General features: G+C 56.7%; 1 protein-coding gene and 1 long non-coding RNA gene across 5 annotated transcripts; one reads left to right on the top strand and one right to left on the bottom strand.

The window, feature by feature from the left end:
- Positions 1-1509: 1509 nt before the first annotated feature.
- On the bottom strand, positions 1510-7143 carry LOC308568464. The gene is made up of 5 exons (XR_014000487.1): positions 6999-7143; positions 4363-4422; positions 3896-4039; positions 2088-2496; positions 1510-1781 (listed from the first exon to the last, which is right to left on the bottom strand). It is a non-coding gene; the product is annotated as an uncharacterized lncRNA (long non-coding RNA).
- Positions 7144-7356: 213 nt separating this feature from the next.
- RNF112 (ring finger protein 112) lies at positions 7357-13400 on the top strand. 4 transcript variants are annotated; one of them, XR_014000486.1, is made up of 15 exons: positions 7357-7580; positions 7770-7810; positions 8582-8846; positions 9040-9246; positions 9357-9482; positions 9890-9994; positions 10397-10447; positions 10737-10793; positions 10873-10947; positions 11062-11176; positions 11336-11499; positions 11577-11630; positions 11737-11811; positions 11923-12759; positions 13046-13399. XR_014000486.1 is itself a non-coding variant. In XM_081161447.1 (14 exons), the coding sequence occupies exons 1-14, from the start codon at positions 7527-7529 to the stop codon at positions 12388-12390; spliced, it is 1857 nt and encodes a 618-aa protein (XP_081017573.1). In that variant the 5' UTR covers positions 7357-7526; the 3' UTR covers positions 12391-13400. The 4 variants fall into 4 exon arrangements, 3 of the variants coding, with proteins under 3 accessions (XP_081017573.1, XP_081017572.1, XP_081017574.1); XM_081161447.1 differs by having other exon boundaries at positions 11923-13400; XM_081161446.1 differs by having other exon boundaries at positions 10873-11176; positions 11923-13399.
- The last annotated feature ends 4516 nt before the right edge of the window (positions 13401-17916 follow it).

Below are 17916 nucleotides of genomic sequence, written 5' to 3'. Positions count from 1 at the left end.
TTCCTCACTCTCTAAAATCAATAAGCACATCCTCAGGTAAGGATAAAGGAAAACCCACCAAAACCGGTGTGATGCCCGGCCAGTGTGGCCCAGTGGTTGAGCGTCTACCAATGAACCTGGAGGTCACAGTTCAATTCCCAGTTGGGGCGCATGCCGGGTTGTGGGCTCCATCCCCAGTGGGGGCGTGCAGGAGGCAGCTGATCAATGACTCTCTCTCATCGTTGATGTTTCTCTCTCCCTTCCCCTCTCTGAAATCAATAAAAACATATTTAAAAAAAACAAAAACAAAAGAACTGGTGTGAGCTTTGGGGAAGTCATTTAAGCTCTCCAAGTCTCAGTTTCCTCACCTGTAAAATGTGTGTGTGTTAATTCCCATCTCCGGGTGTTGTGAGGGTTAACAAGAGGTGGCTCCAGTCTCCAGGTGACTCCTGCCCCTCCTCCCACGCCCACAGACTGGTCCCTAGCTTCCTCCCCTTGGATTTACTGGACCAACCGCCAGAGCAAGGCTCCAAGTATGCTACTGAAAATTCTACTCTTCGGGTTTCCCCTGTGTTTCTAGTTTTCTTAGCCTGAATGCAGGTCTTTCTGGCCCCTGCCAGCGGCTCTGAGCTCCTCTCTTCACCTTCTTCACGTTCCTGTGCTAGGTGTCCACTGGGCCTATTCTGGGCCGAGTCGTGTTCCATCAAAGTCCATATGTTGAAGTCCTACCCCCAGCATCTCACAATGTGACTGTACTTGGAGACAAAGCCTGTAAATAGGTAATTAAAATTAAATAAGGTCATGTGGGTGTACCCTAATCCAGTGACTGGTGTCCCTTGAGAAGAAGAGATTAGGACACAGTCACAGAGGGGAGACGATGGGAAAAGACACAGGGAAAAGACAGTCATCTACAAGCCAAGAGAGGGCCTCAGAGCAAATGAACCCTGCTAGACTCCAAAAAGGTGAGAAAGTGAATTTCTGTTGCTTAAGCCATCCAGTGTGCGGCTGTCACAGGCCAGCTACCGAGGGCTCACCTCCAGACCTCAGACTTTCATGGCCAAACGAAGTCTTTGTTGTTTAAAGCATCCGTTGTAAACTTTAAAAATGTGCCTTGGCTTCTATAGGCTTCTTTAGCATTACTTCCTTTATTAATATGCCAGAAACCTCTCAAACTGCAAGCAGTGGGCCTTCGCAATCTTTGCTTGGACCTCTCTGCCCTGCCCGCAGCACCCGTCGTCGCTCTCACAGCCCACTGGAGGTGCTGCTCCTCGTGGGGCCTTCCCTGCCCACCAACAGCATGGCCAGGGCCTCAGAGACAGCCTCGGAGGCCAGCGGCTTTGCCGAAGGAGCCGTGGCTGGCACAGGGGCCACACACGTGCTGTATGTGACTCTAGTCGGGAAAGGACTCGGTCTAAGGGGCAGGCCTCGAGGTGCCCAGCGGTCAGCAGCAATGCTGCCCAAGTAACCCTGAGTCTACAATGTCTAGTTATTTAATCATCAACTATTAATTTATAACTGGACATTTAGGATGCTTTAAATCTTCCCCTTTAATTAAAAAAAGCTTCTGTTTTTGCCAACATGGCCGATGGATAACTTCAAAACTGGAGAGCAAACGAGGATGGGGAGCAGGCTGCGACCGTCCCCCACACTCGCAGCCAACACTGGCGAGCACAGCGCCGCAGGGCACCGCGCCAGCCAGGGCTCCTTCAGCCCCCGCACTCGGGGGGCGTGGTCAGAACAGGGCCATGTGGCAAAGTGCTGGAGTCCTTCCAGACGTCTGTCACCAGAGGCCCGGTGGAGGGCTGGTTCAGTAGGCGAAGGCGCTAGTGAGAAGTGGCTATCCAACCGCAAGGCGCCCCCATCCCCTCTACTTGGGTAAAGTCATGATTCAGGGACACAACTCTGATCACATGCCTGCTACTTAAAATTACTTATGGTTCCCAGTGTCATGCAAGTCTAAGTCTAAGCCCCCGCCCTGCCTCTGCTTTGCCCACCCCAGGCCCCACCCCACACTGGCCTCTGCACAGGCCGTTCCCTGTGCCTGGAATGCCTCTCTCCTTCCCCAGCACCTTTCATAAGGGGCTCCCAAGTCTGTCTGAGGGGCTTACCCTGGGTCCCATAGGTCCCTGAACTTCTGTGACTGCACCGACCATGCTGAGGGGCAGCTGCCTTTGAGCTCCTGGGGGCAGGGACTCCCTCTGTCACTTGTGGTCCCTGCATCCAGTTCCATGCTCAGCACATGCGAGGCATTTCTTAAACACGAGGACCAACGATGAGGAGAGACCGGATGGGGCAGGGTCCTGCAGGAAGTCTGAGCCAGCCTGGACCTGGGTGAGGCTCCTGAGGGCATCCCAGGCGGGGCGAATGGCAGGGGCAAAGGTGTGGAGTGGGTATGTCCTCCACACAGGCACGCAGTGGGGTGTGGTGGAGAGGCGACAGTCCTGAGGGCCAGCGCGCCGGACTCCTCCTCTGGCGCTGGCGCCAGGTCTTCTCAGCTCTCCGAGCCAATTTCCCTGTCTGAAAAATGGAGCTAATAGTCACTGTGTTGTGAGAATCAACCGAGGCAGCTCATATGACAATGCACTGCGAACCCTAAATTGCTAAGCAAATATTGGTTAATGTTTTCTTTTGAAAATTATTTCAGGAAGCCTGGGATTGAATTGATGTTGGGGGCTTTGGAAGGGACACTGAGGAGCTCAGACTTTCCTCCAGCTGCCGATGGGAAGCCTTTGGAAGCTGGCCCGCAGGGGAGGGGGTGGAGTCAGGCTTCAGGGTCAGGGTTGGGAGCAGCCACACGGGGCCTGGCTCTCTAGCGTCTGGACAACTTCTGCCCAGTGCAGAGTTCAGGGACTGTCCTCAGCGCCCCTCTGCCAAGTGCCTCCCACCAGCTCTGAACACAGAGGTCAGAAGTAGACACCACTTGGAACTATCGCCATTGGTGGGATGGGGGCCATGCGGCCTCATTCGTGGGCACCTGACTAAGTCTCTCCGACTCATCAGGGCTTTGGGAATCTGTGCTGCAGCTGGGATGGCCTTTCAGCCCTCGGCCGGACTCAGGACTGGGCCATCTGCGATGAATGAGAAGGGGCAGGTGGCCTGGGAGGGACTGTGCGGGAAGTGAAAACCTTGCAGGAATTCCAGACCTCGCGTGGCCATATCTTGATCTTTACTCAAAATTAAAAGATGCCAGCTAAGTGTGGAAGCTGCTGGGAGAGTTGGCACCTCCCTCCAATTCTGTTGTCTCTGTTTCAGCTTTTCCCCCCTTCACCCAAAGAGGCCTGACCTCTCAGGCCCCGCAGCACACGGGCCCCGGAACAGATGCACCGTGGCCAGGGCCAGGGCAAGAGCGAGGATGGTCAGTGGGCCTGCAGGGCATGGGGACACATCCTGCTCCCCTCAGGGGCGAGGGCAGGGAGGCAGCTACGCTGGCCTGCGCACCAGGGCCCCCTCCCCAGCTCACCACACCTGACAGCACCCAGAGGCCATTAGCTCGGCAGGACAGTGGCCTTCTTCCTGAGGCCTGCAGGAGAGCAGGAGACCTTTCCTGTGGGAAGGTCTGCGAGATGATGTGGCCCTGCAGGCCTGGCCCTGCTCCCCTTGCCTCCCTGGCTTCACAAGCTGGACTCCAGCTGGGCTCTTTCCTTCTACCTCTGGGCCCACGCAGGTGCTGGTGTTTCTGCTAGAAGTTCTCTCTTTTCACCCCCACACCTTTGCTGACCAACTCGAGCTCGTTTCTCAGAATTGGCTGGGGCGTTGTTTTGTGGAGGACACCTTCCCAGGGCTCCAGCGCCGGGGGAGGTGCCTTTGCTCGGTCCTTCTACCTTGCCTCTCACTCGCCCTCAGACAGCTTTCGCTCGGAACTTGTCTGGTGACCTTATGTCTTCCTCACTGGGCTGGAGGAACCCTGAGCACTCACCAGTCTACTCCCAGGGCCAGCAATGCCTGGCGTACGCTGCTTAACAGAAAGTTGTAATATGGCCCTGGCCGGGTGGCTCAGCAGGTTGCGCGTTGTCCCGTGCTCCGGAGGGTCTCGGATTCGAGTCCAGGTCAGGGCACATACCTAGGTTTCGGGTTTGGTCCCCAGTTGGGGTGCACACAGGATGCAACTGATCAGCGTTTCTCTGTCACATCGATGTTTCTCTCTCTCTCCCTCCCTCCCTTTCTCCCTCTCTAAAAATCAATAAAAAACTTGTAACATGGGTGGATAAGTATAAACATAGATAATTAGATGGGCAGACAGTGGATAGTGACAGATGAAAAGATGGCTGGGTGGGTGAATTCCTCACTCACCTGGCAGACATCGGGGACACCTTGGCTGGAGTCTGCACACAGCACATCCCGCCCAATGACCAAGTCTCTGGGCTCCTGGGAACACCTGCTTACCTGCCTTAGAGACTTCACAGGCTCGTTGATCTAAGAGTGGTGCTTGGGTCTCTGGAGAGACTGTGGAGAAAGAAGGTGTGGGAGAGAAAGGGGGAGCAAGAGTGAGTCTTGCCTTGGCCATAGCCAGAGAACCATTTGCATGTGGGGAGAGGTACTGTAGAGGGGTGTGGGCTGGTGAGATAACCTGGAGGCTCGGGCTAGGGGCTGGGAGTGGCCTGAGGAGAAGAAGCTGAGAACAGTGCTATTGGGCTCAGGGCAGTGATGGGAGGAGGGATGTCACCTCAGCCCCCGGGTCCAAAGTCTGGACTTGTTTCCTTCACTTTTTCCCAGCCACTCACCTTGTAGGAAGTGCCCTTGGGCAACTGGGTAGAGACCAGGGGCAGACAGACAGCTAGTTCTGGGAGAAGGGCACTGGGCTGGAGAGTGCCCTCAGGGCCCCTGCTGACCATGAGGGAGGGTGTGACGACACTCCACGTGGCCTGCACCTTGTTGGCAGAGCCGGGGGTGTCCAGGTGTTTCCCAGGAGCACAGGGAAGGGAGGACATCCAGATGGCAGGACCAGAAGGGGAGAGATCCAGTGCCACCAGCACCCACTGTGCCAGGCTTCTGGTGAGGGCCAGCCTGCCCCTGCCCTCTGGAAGTTCCCAGGCGGGGAACAAAAAGAGAGGAACAAAAAGCTCCAACAGAAGGGAACCAGGGGTCTCACTGAGCCCCCCTCTTACACATCAGGAGACTGAGGCCGGCTTGCCCGAGGTCACACAGAAGGCTGGCTGGGGTCAGAACCATCCCAAACTCAGTTGCCTGATTCTACATAGAGCAGCTGGGCCGAGTTTTCTTCCCTGCTCCGAGGCAGGTGACTGAGAATGGCAAGACCACAAACTCTTTTCTAGGCTTGTTATCACCTTGACATGATTTCTGCCACCCAAGAAAACTATGGAATGTAGTGGGAGCCTGGTGTGGGAGCCTGACTGCCTGGGGTTGGATTCAGCTCTGCCATTAATAGCTGCGTGACCTTGGACAAGTGATTTAACCTCTCTAGCCTCAGTTTCCTCATCTGGAATATAGTACCTCCCTGATAGGCTGTGTTGATGAGGGTGAGTTCATGGATACGCTTGGAGCAGAACCTGTGAGGAGTGTGTGATATGTTTGCATATGAGAGTGAGTGTGAGCTTGTGTAAATCCACCAGCGTGAGGGCCTCAGTGCACAAGCAGTGAGTTTGTGTCTGAGAGTGCTAATGAGCCAGCATATGAGTGTGTGTGGCTGTAGAGTTGAGAGTCTAAGTACACATGTGTGTAAAGCGTGTACAGACAAGAGAGAGTGGTGAAGGTGTGTGTGCACCCGGTGTGGGGAAGTGGCAGTATTTTCACATGTAGGTGTGTGAGTTTACATGAACCCAGTCACTGGGTGAGTGAGTGTGTGTGCCTGCACCAGCGCTCACAGAAGCCTCCCCAGACAGCGTCCCGTCCGAGAGACTGTATTTTTGGTTCCGAAGCTGTTTTTTCCAAAAGTGACTTTACCCCTTCGCCTCCTTCCAGCCCAGAAGCTAAAGCCAGAGCTCAGGAGGTCAGCGCCTGAGCTAGGCCACCAGGAGCCTGGTCCTACAGCGAGGGAGGAGCCCGATGTCTGTCGGTGACTGAATGCACAAATGGGTGAAATAGTGAGTGAGACTTTCTCCAGGACCCGAAATTCACTCCCCTCCTGCCCTGGCCCCTCCCTGTCGATTCCCTTCTCTGAAGTCACCTCTCAGCCCCCAGCCGCACCCAGCAGCCTGTCTACCTTGCAGGGCTGGGCCTGGCTTGGGGTGGCCTTTCCTGTTCCTGTGGGTCCCTGGGGTGGGTCCGGCCTGCGCGGAGTCCTCACCCTGCGAGGAGCTTCCTTTCCTTCCCCGACAGCGTGGTCCCCTGGGCAGGGCTTGCCCGCTAGGCTCAGGGACGTGGATTGGGCCAGGCCCTTGGCCCTTGGGAGGTCTCCCTGCATGTCGGAGTGAACCATCGAAACAAGCTGTCACAGCCCACACAGAACTGAAATTTTTTACCATGAATTTTTAAAGGAGGATTGAATTTGATAAGAACCAATTACTTATTATTGCGTATAAACACTTACCAGCCATTTTCTGTTTTGGTCACCCAGACATTCCAGAACCTAGTTCAGTGCTCAGCCCTTAGTAGATGCTCAGTGAATACCTGTTGACTCAGTGGCACTCAGGATTTGAATCTGACTTCACAGAAGACAATGCCAGCTGTGTTCGTCAGGTGACATCACGTGAGGGCAGCAGACACTGAGTTAAGCAGGCATTACTTTTGATTTTGAAGTTTCTTTTTTGCAGTTTGGAGGCTCTCATTTTCTCATCGGGTTGCAATCATCCTCAGAGACTAGAAGCACTCATAGGCCTGTGGAGCCTGGTGGATCGAACGGGGCCGTGCATGCCTGACCCCCACAGCTGGTCTCCCAGGAGGGGCCTCTGCCAGCGAAGGAGCAGGGCCAGGCCTTTCTCCGGAGCACCAGCTCTCGGCATGGTGTGTCCTCCCCTCCCCTCTGCCAGCGGGCTCCCATGTGCCTGTCACAGTGAGGCCTGGCATGGGGGTTCTGCTCTGTAGCCTGGCCCCCTGCCCACCTCCAGCCCTGCCCTTCTAACCTGTTGTGCATGCAGCAGCCAGAGTGACCAGGGCTGGCTTCTTGGGTGCTTTCCCCCTGCAGCCACTCAGGGCCGGTCTGCAGGGGGCCTGAGCCTGGGAGGCGGTGTCCTGTAGTCGCCATCTGGAAATCACTCATCATGTGAGCTTTGAGTTTGTATTTTGTAAGCGAAGTCTGATGGGAAAATGGAGCATGCCCCCTCCCCCTCCCCGCCCTTATCTTTTTCCGTCTCCATGGTGACTCACCACTTTGCTCGCCTGCATCCCAGCCTCTGCCAGGGATTTTGAGCCTGGCTCTGTCCCTCCCTCCTCCAGAGCCCTGGTTCCTGCAGTCCTGTCTCCTCCCCCTGGGGTGAGTCCAGAGGCAGCCTCCTTTCCCGACTGTCACATCTATTTTTCATCTCTGGCGAGCTGGCTCCTCCTGGGAGACCATCCCCCACACCGTCCACCTGCCACAGGCCAGCAGGTCTCACGGGTCTCGCAGGCCTCCGCCCGGGACTTCTGGACCCGCTCCCCACTCGCAGCCTCCCATGCTGAGATCCGCCTTGTCAGTCATTTCCTTCTGTCACCGGTTTGGCAAACAGGCAAGTCTTCTCCTAAGATTTGGGGAAAAGAATGGTGGTGGGAAGGGGCTCCCTGGGGACAGGGTGGGTGTGCAGAGGGGAACTGAGATGCTTCTAAACCCAGGATGAAGGCGGGAATCTGGATTCTTTTCTAAATAATGTCTTTTTGTTGTTACTCCCTGCCCCCCCTCCCCCAATTTTCTCTCCAAGGAGAGAAAACAGAGCTTCATGGGAAACAGCAGCAACAGTTGGTAAGCGGCAGGGCCTGCTGGTAGGATTGGCGCAGTGGGTCTGGTAGGTCCACTGGTCTAGGAACTCCGGCCTGAGCTGTCCCAGGGAGGGAGCTCAAGGCTGGATCTGCCAGGATCTGGAGAAGGGGCCCACGTGGGGACAGGGGAGATCAGGTGGTTGCTGCAGGGAGGCCCATTCTAGCTCAAGAGTGGGAGAGTGGAATCTTCTAGAACCAGAGCCGTCTGCCCCACTACCAGGGGGCTCCCACCCTCTCCTACAGTCTCAGCTCTGGGTGTGTTTAAGCTGCTGTAGGAGGTCGCAAAAGGGATCATTCCTTAGGTGATCCAGCCCAGTCAGTAACTCCTTGAGGGAGCCCTGGCAGCAGGCGGCCCTGGGTGAGGATTTTCATGAGCATTTGTGCCAGGTGCTGGGCAGGGTGCATGCGCTGCGCCTGGCACCCACCATCTCATCAGATCACTCCAAAGGCCCCACGAGGTGGGCACTGCTCACCTCTCCTCCTGGACAATTAGGAAACTGGCCCGGATGCGGAAGACACTTGCCCCCAGTTGTACTTGGCATGGCAAAGCCAAGGTTTCATCCATTCCAAGGTCTCTCCCCAGATGGCTTTCCCCACTGTTCTGCTGACCCCCCTCTGGAGTCCCCCGATTCTGTGATGCAGTCAGAGGAGCCGGCAGAGCTGGCTTCTCTGGCCACAGCCTGCCCCCTAAGTTCCCGGCCTGTACACCCTTGCACCCCACATGCTACTCTCAAATGACCTGTTCTGCCCCCAGGTCCCACCCACCATTCCCCAAGTTGGAGCTGGGCCTGGGGTCCCGGCCCGCGGCGCCTCGGGAGCTTCCCGCCTGCTCCACCGGCCTAGAGAGGCGGCCCGAGCGCGGCCCCCTGGACGGCAGCCGGGACTCCTGCGCTCGGGGCCTCGGCGCCCGCCGCCCATGCTGCCCCGAGGGCCGCAGGACAGGCAAGCGGAAGGGCCTCCGGAGTCTGGAGGAGAAGATGAAGCTCCTGCTGCAGAGGCCACCGCGCTCTGTCCTGCAGGTCTGGGGACCAGGCCTCCTGGGGGGGGGGGGGGCCACTGAGAGACCCGGGTCCAATCCTAGAGGGGTGTGTAGCTTTGGTCCTATCTAGGATGTCAGGGCGAGAAATGGAGTTCAGGGTTGGACACACTCCAAACTTGGGGTCCTACTCCCATAATCTGGGTGCTAAAGGATCCCTCTTTCTCCCGGCCCAGGAGACCTGCGCTGTGAGGCCGGAGCCCCTGCTGCTGGTGCGAATCAGTGCCTCCGGAGGCCTCATCCCAAGGATGGGGGCCATCAACTGCTGCCTGAAGCACCCCCTGGCCAGGGACACCCCCGTCTGCCTCCTTGCTGTGCTGGGGGAGCAGCACCCAGGGAAGACCTCCCTCCTCAACTGCTTGCTCCAGGGGCTACCGGGCCAGGTGAGGGCAGGCTTGGGTGAGGGGCTGCGGCTGGGCTGGGGGACCCCGCACAGCTTTGGGAGGGGAATGGGGGTCGGATGCATCCACTGATGTTCTCCCCTGCCTTGCAGGAGTCCAGCGAATGCTGGCTGAGAGGAGGGGGCTCCCTGCAGGGCTTCAGATGGGGTGCCGAGAGCCTCACCAGGGGCATATGGATGTGGAGCCACCCCTTCCTGCTGGGGAAGGAGGGGAGGAAGGTGAGGGGGAGAAAAGGCAGAGGAAGGCAAGGTTGGGTCAGGGAGGGGACAGATAGAAAGACTGCACAGGGCCCGGCCGGGCGTGGCTCAGCGGTTGAGCGTTGACCTAGGATCCAGGCGATCGGGGTTCGATTCCCGGTCAGGGCATATGCTCATGTTGTGGGCTGCAGCAGATCAGTGACTCTCTCATCATTGATGTTTCTATCTACCTCTCTCTCTCTCTTTTCCTCTCTCTGAAATCAATAAAGATATTTAAAAAAAAAAAAGACAAAAAAAAAAAGACTGCACAGGGATGGGCAAGGGGGGGAGAATGGAGAAGGAACACTTTGGGGCAAGGACAGGAAGACGCAGCGGCCAGAGGCACTGAGGCAGCCTTGACCCCTCGGTTTGTCCCTGCTGCTGCACAGGTGGCTGTGTTTCTGGTGGACACGGGGGATGCCATGAGCCCTGAACTGAGCAGAGAAACGAGGACCAAGCTCTGTGCCCTCATCACGATGCTGAGCTCCTACCAGGTGAGGGCGCTGTGATCTGGTGCCCTGCTCCAGCTCCGCTTCCTGCAAATCTGGGGCATCTCAGCGGAGTCTGGCCCTCAGAGTGCAGGGGGCAGTCACTCTGTCTCGAAGGCTTTTGTGCTCAGGGTCTCTGCAGATTCTGGGGGTGCCCTTGCAAGGGAAGGATGCCCCCAGTTAGTGAAGGTGGGAACATCGTTCATTCTAAAGGTGGGTTGAAGGTCCCTGGGGGGCAGTTGAAATTCTGCAGGATCACTCCCCTGCCTGCTTCCGTCCGTCACAGCCAGCCCCTCTGCAGGCTGTGGAAACCCCTGGGCTGGGTTTTCCAAGGTCCTAAGACCAACTGGGATCTTCCCAGTATCTCTTTGCCTTCGCAGACACTTCCATTTACTCTCCTTGTTCCAGATCCTCAGCACCTCCCAGGAGCTGAAGGACACAGACCTAGAATATCTGGAGGTGAGGGGACATCTGGTGGTAGGGTGCCACCCCATCCCTGCCCTGATCATAGGGCTAGAGGGCTAGACCAACCAGAATCAGATGCCTTCCAGTCCTGGCCTAGATTCCATGACTGGAGCTGGGTTGGTGGGTTTGAGGCAGAGAATGAAGCACGAGACACCTGGTTGGAGGGAGGCTGGACAGGCCTGGAGCTGAGAGCCGGGGGCGTGGGCCACACATGGGCCCCGCGCGGAGGGGAGGCATAGACCCTGGAGTGGCCCAGGTGTGACCCTCATTGTCCCTCCTCTAGGTGTTTGTCCACGTGGCTGAGGTGATGGGCAGGCATTATGGGATGGTGCCAATCCAGGTGAGATACCCATTTCTGGACTCAACACTCAGACCCAGACACACCCTGGCTGCTGGTGTCAGGACCTCTTCTCTTCCAGCACCTGGATCTCTTAGTTCATGACTCATTCCAGCCCAACAAGGCAGGGCAGGGGCATGTGGGTGATGCCATCCAGGTGAGTGTGCAAGGGAGGAGATGGAGGGGCGGGGGGACAGGTAGAGGACAGGATCCTGTAGGTAAGCTAGGAATGGGCTGGACCCCTAGCTCAGAGATCTCCTTCATCTCTCAGAAATCTGGCAAATACCCCAGGGTTCAGGAGCTGCTACAAGGGAGGCAAGCACGCTATTACCTCCTGCCTGCTCTGAGGAGACGACAGGCCAGCAGAGACCACGGGAGCCCGGGCGGTAAGTGTCCCCAGCAGCGGAGGCCTCCCCAGCTTGCCCTCCTCTGAGTCTTCGGATCCATCTCACCCTGGCCAGCGTCTCCCCGCCTCTGACCCCCTTCCTCCTCCCCAAGTCTGGTCCTGCTCAGCCGTCTCCTCAGCATGAGAAATCTCTTCTCAGACACAGATGATCTCTGCCACCTGCGAGCCTACGTTGCCGATGTACTGAGTGCTGCCCCCCAGCATGCCAAGAGCCGTTGCCAAGGGCACTGGAGTGAGGGGCGCCCAGCGGCCAGGGGGGACGGACGCCTGCTCACAGGGCAGCAGTTAGCTCAGGAAATCAAGGTGTGAAAACTTCCCACAGACCCAGGACAGCCCGCTGGCCCCTGCCCCCCCTGATCCCTCCGGTGGTGTTTCCGCAGAATCTCTCGGGCTGGATGGGGAGGACAGGGCCCAGCTTTGCCTCTCCGGATGAGGTACAGAGCTCCCCGGGAGGACCAGGGGGCTGGGAGGGAGGTGAGCTGGTGCACCCTGGGACCCGGGGAGAAAGGAGGGAGGCAGCCGGGGTTTTCCTATGGACAGATGGCTGCCCAGCTGCACGACCTGAAGATGGTGGAAGCTGCCAAGAAGGAGTTTAAGGAGTATGTGCGACAGCAGGTGAGTCCCCCGGGTCTGCATGGGGGCCGGGCACCTGGCCAGGTGGGGCCCACAGTGGGAGAGGGCTCTCGAGTCTCCTGGTCAGGGCACCCTCTTTCTCCTCCCGCACAGGACGTGGCCACCAAGCGCATATTCTCTGCTCTGCGGGTCCTGCCAGACACGATGCGGAACCTCCTCTCTGCCCAGAAAGATGCCACCCTGGCTCGCCATGGAGCGGCCTTGCTGTGCCAGGGGAGAGAGCAGATCTTGGAGGCTCTGGAGGCCGAGCTGCAGGCTGAGGCCAAGGCCTTCATGGACACCTACACCATGCGCTTCTGCGGCCACCTGGCGGCCATGGGGGGCGCCGTGGGGGCCGGGCTCATGGGCCTGGCGGGGGGCGTGGTGGGCGCAGGCGTGGCCGCAGCAGCACTGGCTGCAGAGGCTGGGATGGTAGCCGCTGGAGCTGCGGTGGGGGCCACAGGTGCTGCTGTGGTCGGGGGTGGCGTGGGTGCTGGCTTGGCTGCCACCATGGGCTGCATGGAGAAGGAGGATGGGAGGGTGCGGGAAGGGGACCGAGAGCCCCTGCTCCAGGAAGAGTGACAGCCCCAGGGGGCAGTAAAAGGAGGGAGAGATGCAAGGTGGGAGGGAAAGAAGTGTTCCAGGGACCCCCATGTAACACTGCCCTGGCTGAATGCCCAGCGGCTGGCTGGCTGGCTGGGCTGAGGATCCAGGTGGCCCCAGGCACCTGGGGAGGGTTCCCCGGGCCAGGAGGCAGTGTTGGGGTGGTAAATAGAACATAGGGCCTGTTTTTGGTTGCAGACAATTGCTAACTTGCTATTGACCCAAATAAACTTGACCACAGTGTCTTCGCCCACTTATGAGGCTCCACCCTCCCTGCCCTGGTTTATTTCCCCCACGTTAGGAACACCGAGCCATCCGAAGTCTCCCCAGGTGGCCATCCTTCCACAGGTGGGAGCAGCCACAGGTTGAGTGGCCTTGGTGTTCAGGGTTGGGGAGCACTAATGAGGGGCAGGGGAAGAGAGAGAAGGGGGGCCACTGGACAAAACCAAAGACTCTGAATGTGGTGGGCAGTGGCCTGAGCCATGGAGTGGAGACACTTGTCCCTGGGACTCCTCCCAAAGCTGCCCCAGCTGGACAAAGGTGGTGTCCCTCTTCCTGGAGCCCCAGGGAATTTGCATTGGGCCTTGAACGGGGTCTCATGGCTGTGCCCTTTGCTGCACCTGGCCAGATGCAGAGTGCCTGTGGAATGCCACTCCAGCGATGGCTTAGATGCCAAAGAAAAACCACCTGTGATTGATTCCAAGCTGCACAGACAGCCCTGAGAACAGTGTGCAAGTCCTGCAAGCATCACCTGCAAGCATCACCGAGGGAGCCTGCTCTACCCTACATGCCCCCTCCCAGCCTGAGAGAAGACCCCTCGGCTCCATGTTAGCAGCAGGCCTGGGTGCAGCTCCCACAGGGAGCTTGAGGGCCCAGGGCCTCCCTCCCCAGGGGGTCAGGAAGGTCCTAGTAGGAAGACTTCTAGGCCATTGAACTGTAAAGAGTTAATGCACATAATACAAAAAATAAAATGTGTGTGCTTGACTGTTAGCTTCCCAGTAAATTACTGAAACAGTTCTTGAGTTCAGTGCCCAGACGGTTTGGGGCAGGAAGAGGTGAGCCAAAGCTCCATGATGGGGTGTCATGGACAGGAGAGGCAAAATGAAATTCAAGAGACATGGGAGCTGAGTGCCCGAGGCCTCCACGTGGGGGACTGCAGGAGGGCTCCGGCCAAAGGCCAGGTATGGCCCCCTTTGCAGGCTTGTCCACTAGGCCCTGGGTCTCTTCTGCTTCAGATGGCCCTGTGAACAGGTGGTCACCTGGCATCTGTCCCAGCAGGAGGAGAGAATGGAGGCGTACATGGGAAGTCCTCGCTAAAGCTGTGGAGAGAGGAGGGGCCCAGGACCACTTCATGGGGCCGAACAGCCGAGCGCTCACCTGTGGCTCCTCCTGACCCTGACCTCCAGCTCGGAATTGCAGCAGGTCATGGTATCCAACCCTGCCTTTTACACATGCAGACACAGAGAGGGAGGCCCAGCTAAGGCTCCCCCACTGGCAGACAGCGAAGGCCGGGGAGTCCCGGACTCCTGATCCCCCACTAGTGTTCCTCCACAGGCGCGGGAAGGGATTTTGTTAGACTCGGCTGGGCTGAAACCGAGGTGCTCCTCTGTGGTGATTTCTTACCCCTGCCCCCCAATCCAGTCCAGCGCTAAGAAGCAGTGTTGGGGGACAGAGGCAGAAGGACCTGGTCTGGTACACATGGCTCAACAGTGGAAGTTGCAGTTAGTAAGCGCGGGACAAAATAATGACGCAGAGAAATCTCGAAGCCCGGGTGGAGGACAGGCTGAGGGTGACCGACTTCGGAGGACTGCGCCAGAGGTGGGGACACGTCCACACTTTGTGAGGTATTTGTTGAGAGCGGCTTCCTCAAAGCATCTGGTGGACACAAGAGCTACAAAACCCCCCAGACTTTGGGACTGGCAGGTTCAGGACTTGGTGGGGCCAGGCACTAGGAGGAGCCACCAAGGTGCTGTTGCTTAGCTAGAGTCTCACCCCGTGGCCCTGGGAGGAACTGCAGTGACCACTTCTCCCTGCTCTTTGGACATAAGGGGGCAGTTGGGGTAGTGGTCTGCAGAGGCTAGAGGAGTTGTGCTGAGTAGTATTTCTCTTGTGCCTTATAGCCTTCTTTTCTTCTTTTTTAATCCTCACATGAGTTCATTTTTTCCATTGAATTTTAGAGAGAGTGGAAGGGAGGGCGGGGGAGAGAGAGACATGAATGTGAGAGAGACACAAGCCCGGACTGGGGCTGAGGATCCAACCTGCAACCCAGGCACGTGCGCTTGACTGGGAATCAAACTCAGTCTTTTGCTGCACTGGCCAGCGCTCCACCCGTGGGCCACACAGGCCAGGGCTTGTCTGGAGAGTTAAAGAGTGGGAGTTCAGGGGAGGTCTTAAAGGAGGATCTTAATAAAATTCTCATCAGCCTTATGCAGATGCACCAAAATGAGATTTATTCCCCTGACTTCATCTGTCCTTGGGTGTGTTGGCACTAATTGGATTTCTGCTGTCTCCCAGAGTCGGGTGATTTAAGTGACTTACCCTCTGGTTGAGAAGTAAACCATTTACTCTTTTTTTTTTTAAAGTCTTTATTGATTTCAGAGAGAGGGAGGGAGAGGGAGAGAGATAGAAACATCAATAATGAGAGAGTCATTGATCCGCTGCCTCCGGCACGCCCCCCACTGGGATGAACCCCACCAGGCATGTGCCCTGACCGGGAATCGAACCTCGAACTCCTGGATCCTAGGTGGATGCTCAACCGCCGAGCCACACCGGCCGGGCCCATTTACTCTTAAGTGACCCTGGTTAGAGAAGACAGGATTTTGCGGTTCACTAGATGGCTGCAACCTGCTTGGCCGTTTAACTGTCTGTTTCAGTTTCTCTGTTGCACTTGTCCTGGCTTACTGGCCTGCCTCACCTCACCGAATCTGCTGGCTCCGCGATCTTGGATTCCAGATATTCAGAACCGTGAGAATAAATGTTTGTGTTTTTTAGCCACCCAGTAATGGTATTTTGTTATAGCAGCACCTTGACTGTGTGGAACAGGAGCCCCCTGACCTGCGTGAAACCACGTCGTGAGCAAGGAAGAAGGGTGCATGAGGCAGACCCTGCCTGCGGGAGAGGTGCGGGGATAGAGAGGAGGCCCTAGGTACAGAAGACACCCTGAGCTAGGGACAGGGTCGGACACCTTGGGGGCTTCAAAGGGCCACTGCAGGGTAACGGGAAGAGCTGCTGCTTAGTAAATACAAATTTGTCCTGCCCTGTAGATAGGTCAAAAGAAATGATCTCTGATAATCTCCCATTAGGGGCAAGGATTCTAACTCAAGTTCTTCTAGGTAGTCACGGGAGGAGCAGAACTTTCTCGTGAACCTGTGGCTAAAGTTGCCTTTAGCTCAGAGCAATCTGCACACTGCAGAGGCAAAATTGGGGTGACTCATTCAAACCCCCACAGTGCCATATGTAGGCTTATTTATTACTACATTATAGCCCCCACCCCAACTAGCACAGAAATTTGATCCTTGAAATGGGTGATGCTCTAACAAAAGCCTGAAATATCTGTGGCGGGTGGAGGACACTAGGAAACATGCTGGGTCCATTTCAGCTGCTGACACAGCATTTGCTGGAACTGCTGCCTGCGATACAGGGAGGGTGGACCCTTGTGCTGTGAAGGGGACATTTTTTTTTTTTTAATTTCCTGTCAACCCAGAAAAATCTCCATAAATGTAGAAAAGAAATAGTTCTGTTATTGAATATGCATTAAAGCAGACTGGGCTGTCACACGTGATCTGCGGTTTCAAAAATGAGATTACAAGGAGAGAAACGAAACCCCACCGTTTTCACACAGCCAGGCAGCCACAACTGGCACCCGAATGTTCTCAGGCGTGAGGAGATGACTGGACAGCGTCATTCGCTATCTGTGCTTTCACAGTTCACCCTAAATTCACCTGGTGATTGGTGGCCATCTGTGCTGGTAAAGACTCTTATTTGAAGGAAAATTAAACTTCTTGTATCTCTATGATGAGCAGGTAGTCAAAGTGTCTCAGTTAAATTCTCTTGGTGACAAGGAGATGGGCCTTGTCTTCCTTGACGTTGACAGCGAAGAGTTGACTCCAGGCCCTTCTGAGAAAAGTTCCTGGGTAAGAGGCTTATTTAACCTTTAAACAGATCTGCACATATATCAAAAGGACAGAGAAAGTACTTGTAAATACATGTTTTCTCCAGGAAACGTTCTAAGAAAAAAGGGGGGAGAAAAGCTCTCTTTCCCTTTTTGTAACAAGGACAATTTGAGCTTATCTTTATTTACCCTTACTGTCCCCCTTTTGTTACAGTGTCACACAGGGACTAGTTAGCTAATGGGAGCAAATGGGTGCGGGCCCTGAGCCTGATTCTCTAGGGAGCCACCGCACAGGCCCCCAGGACGGCGCCCTTCCCCGGCCTGTTCCCCAGGGGGGATAGAGGCAGGGACCGAATGGCAGGAGCGAGGCCTCTGCTGGGCATGTGCGCAGGAGGAGCCCAGATGGGGACCTTGGGGGGGGGGGGTCCCGCTGGGAGAAGGATCAGGTGGAACCGGGCACCGAGCCCTGGGAGATCCCCAAGAGGGGTTGGTTGGGGGAGGGTTCAGCACGGGCTCACGAAGAGCCAGGAGGGCTGGGGTAGTTGGGAGAAAGCCGCTCTCCCCAAGCCCGAGGTGACACAATCAAAGCTCCACAGGCCCCGGGCAGCACACTTGTGCTCACTCGCCGGGGGAGTGCAGCCAGGAACGGACTGAGGCAGCCGGGGGAGCGGGAGCGGAGCCCGCGGGGCTGCGGGAGCCCAGGGCCGGCCTTGCGCGCTGGGCCCTGACCCTCCAGGCGGCGCCTGTGCTCACCGGGCCCAGGACTTAGTCCACAGCAAGACCGAGCTAAGCCACCCGGTCACGAGACGGCCGGCCAGCCAGGACAGGTGCAATCGGGAAACTGAGACAGCAGTTTGCAGCCATCTAGAAAATCTAGATGTCAGGCAGTTTTCAGACATCACGTAAACCGTCTTCCCCAAACCGGGGACACTTAAGAGTAAATGGTTTGTACTTCTCCCCAACCAGAGGGTAAATAGCTTAAATCGCCCTACGCCCTACTCAGGAGATAGCAGAAATCCAATTAGTACCATTTGCCAACCACACCCAAGGGCAGATGAAGTTAAGGGAACAAACCTCATTTTGGTCGATCCACATAAATCTGATAAATATTCTATTGAAATCCTCCCCTAAGACTTCCCCCAAATGCCCAGCCTTTAAAACCCCTCAAAACAAAGGTCCCAGCATGTGCTCTCCCTCCCAGGAGCACTCCCGTGCCTCCCCTTCCCCCTTCTCCCCCCACAGGCACACATCGTCTAAACTCTAAGGGACCCACAAGGCTTGTGACCAGGGCAACAATGAGCAGCCTGTTTGTCCCAGACAAAGCCCCTGAACCTGTCCCCAAGGCCCCCTTTTCTCTGACTTAGTGAGCCAAAGCAGCCCAGCCTAGGCTCACT

This window comes from Miniopterus schreibersii (assembly GCF_964146895.1).
Source record: "Miniopterus schreibersii genome assembly, chromosome: 16".
NCBI lineage: Eukaryota > Metazoa > Chordata > Mammalia > Chiroptera > Miniopteridae > Miniopterus > Miniopterus schreibersii.
This window is presented reverse-complemented; position numbering and strand designations above follow the sequence as displayed.

Coding starts and splice junctions, on each gene's coding strand:
- RNF112 (XM_081161446.1), top strand. CDS start 7,527: ATGCTGAGATCCGCCTTGTCAGTCATTTCCTTCTGTCACCGGTTTGGC. Junction 9,995..10,396: donor CGATGCTGAGCTCCTACCAG/GTGAGGGCGCTG, acceptor TCCTTGTTCCAG/ATCCTCAGCACCTCCCAGGA. Junction 11,631..11,736: donor GCTTTGCCTCTCCGGATGAG/GTACAGAGCTCC, acceptor TCCTATGGACAG/ATGGCTGCCCAGCTGCACGA.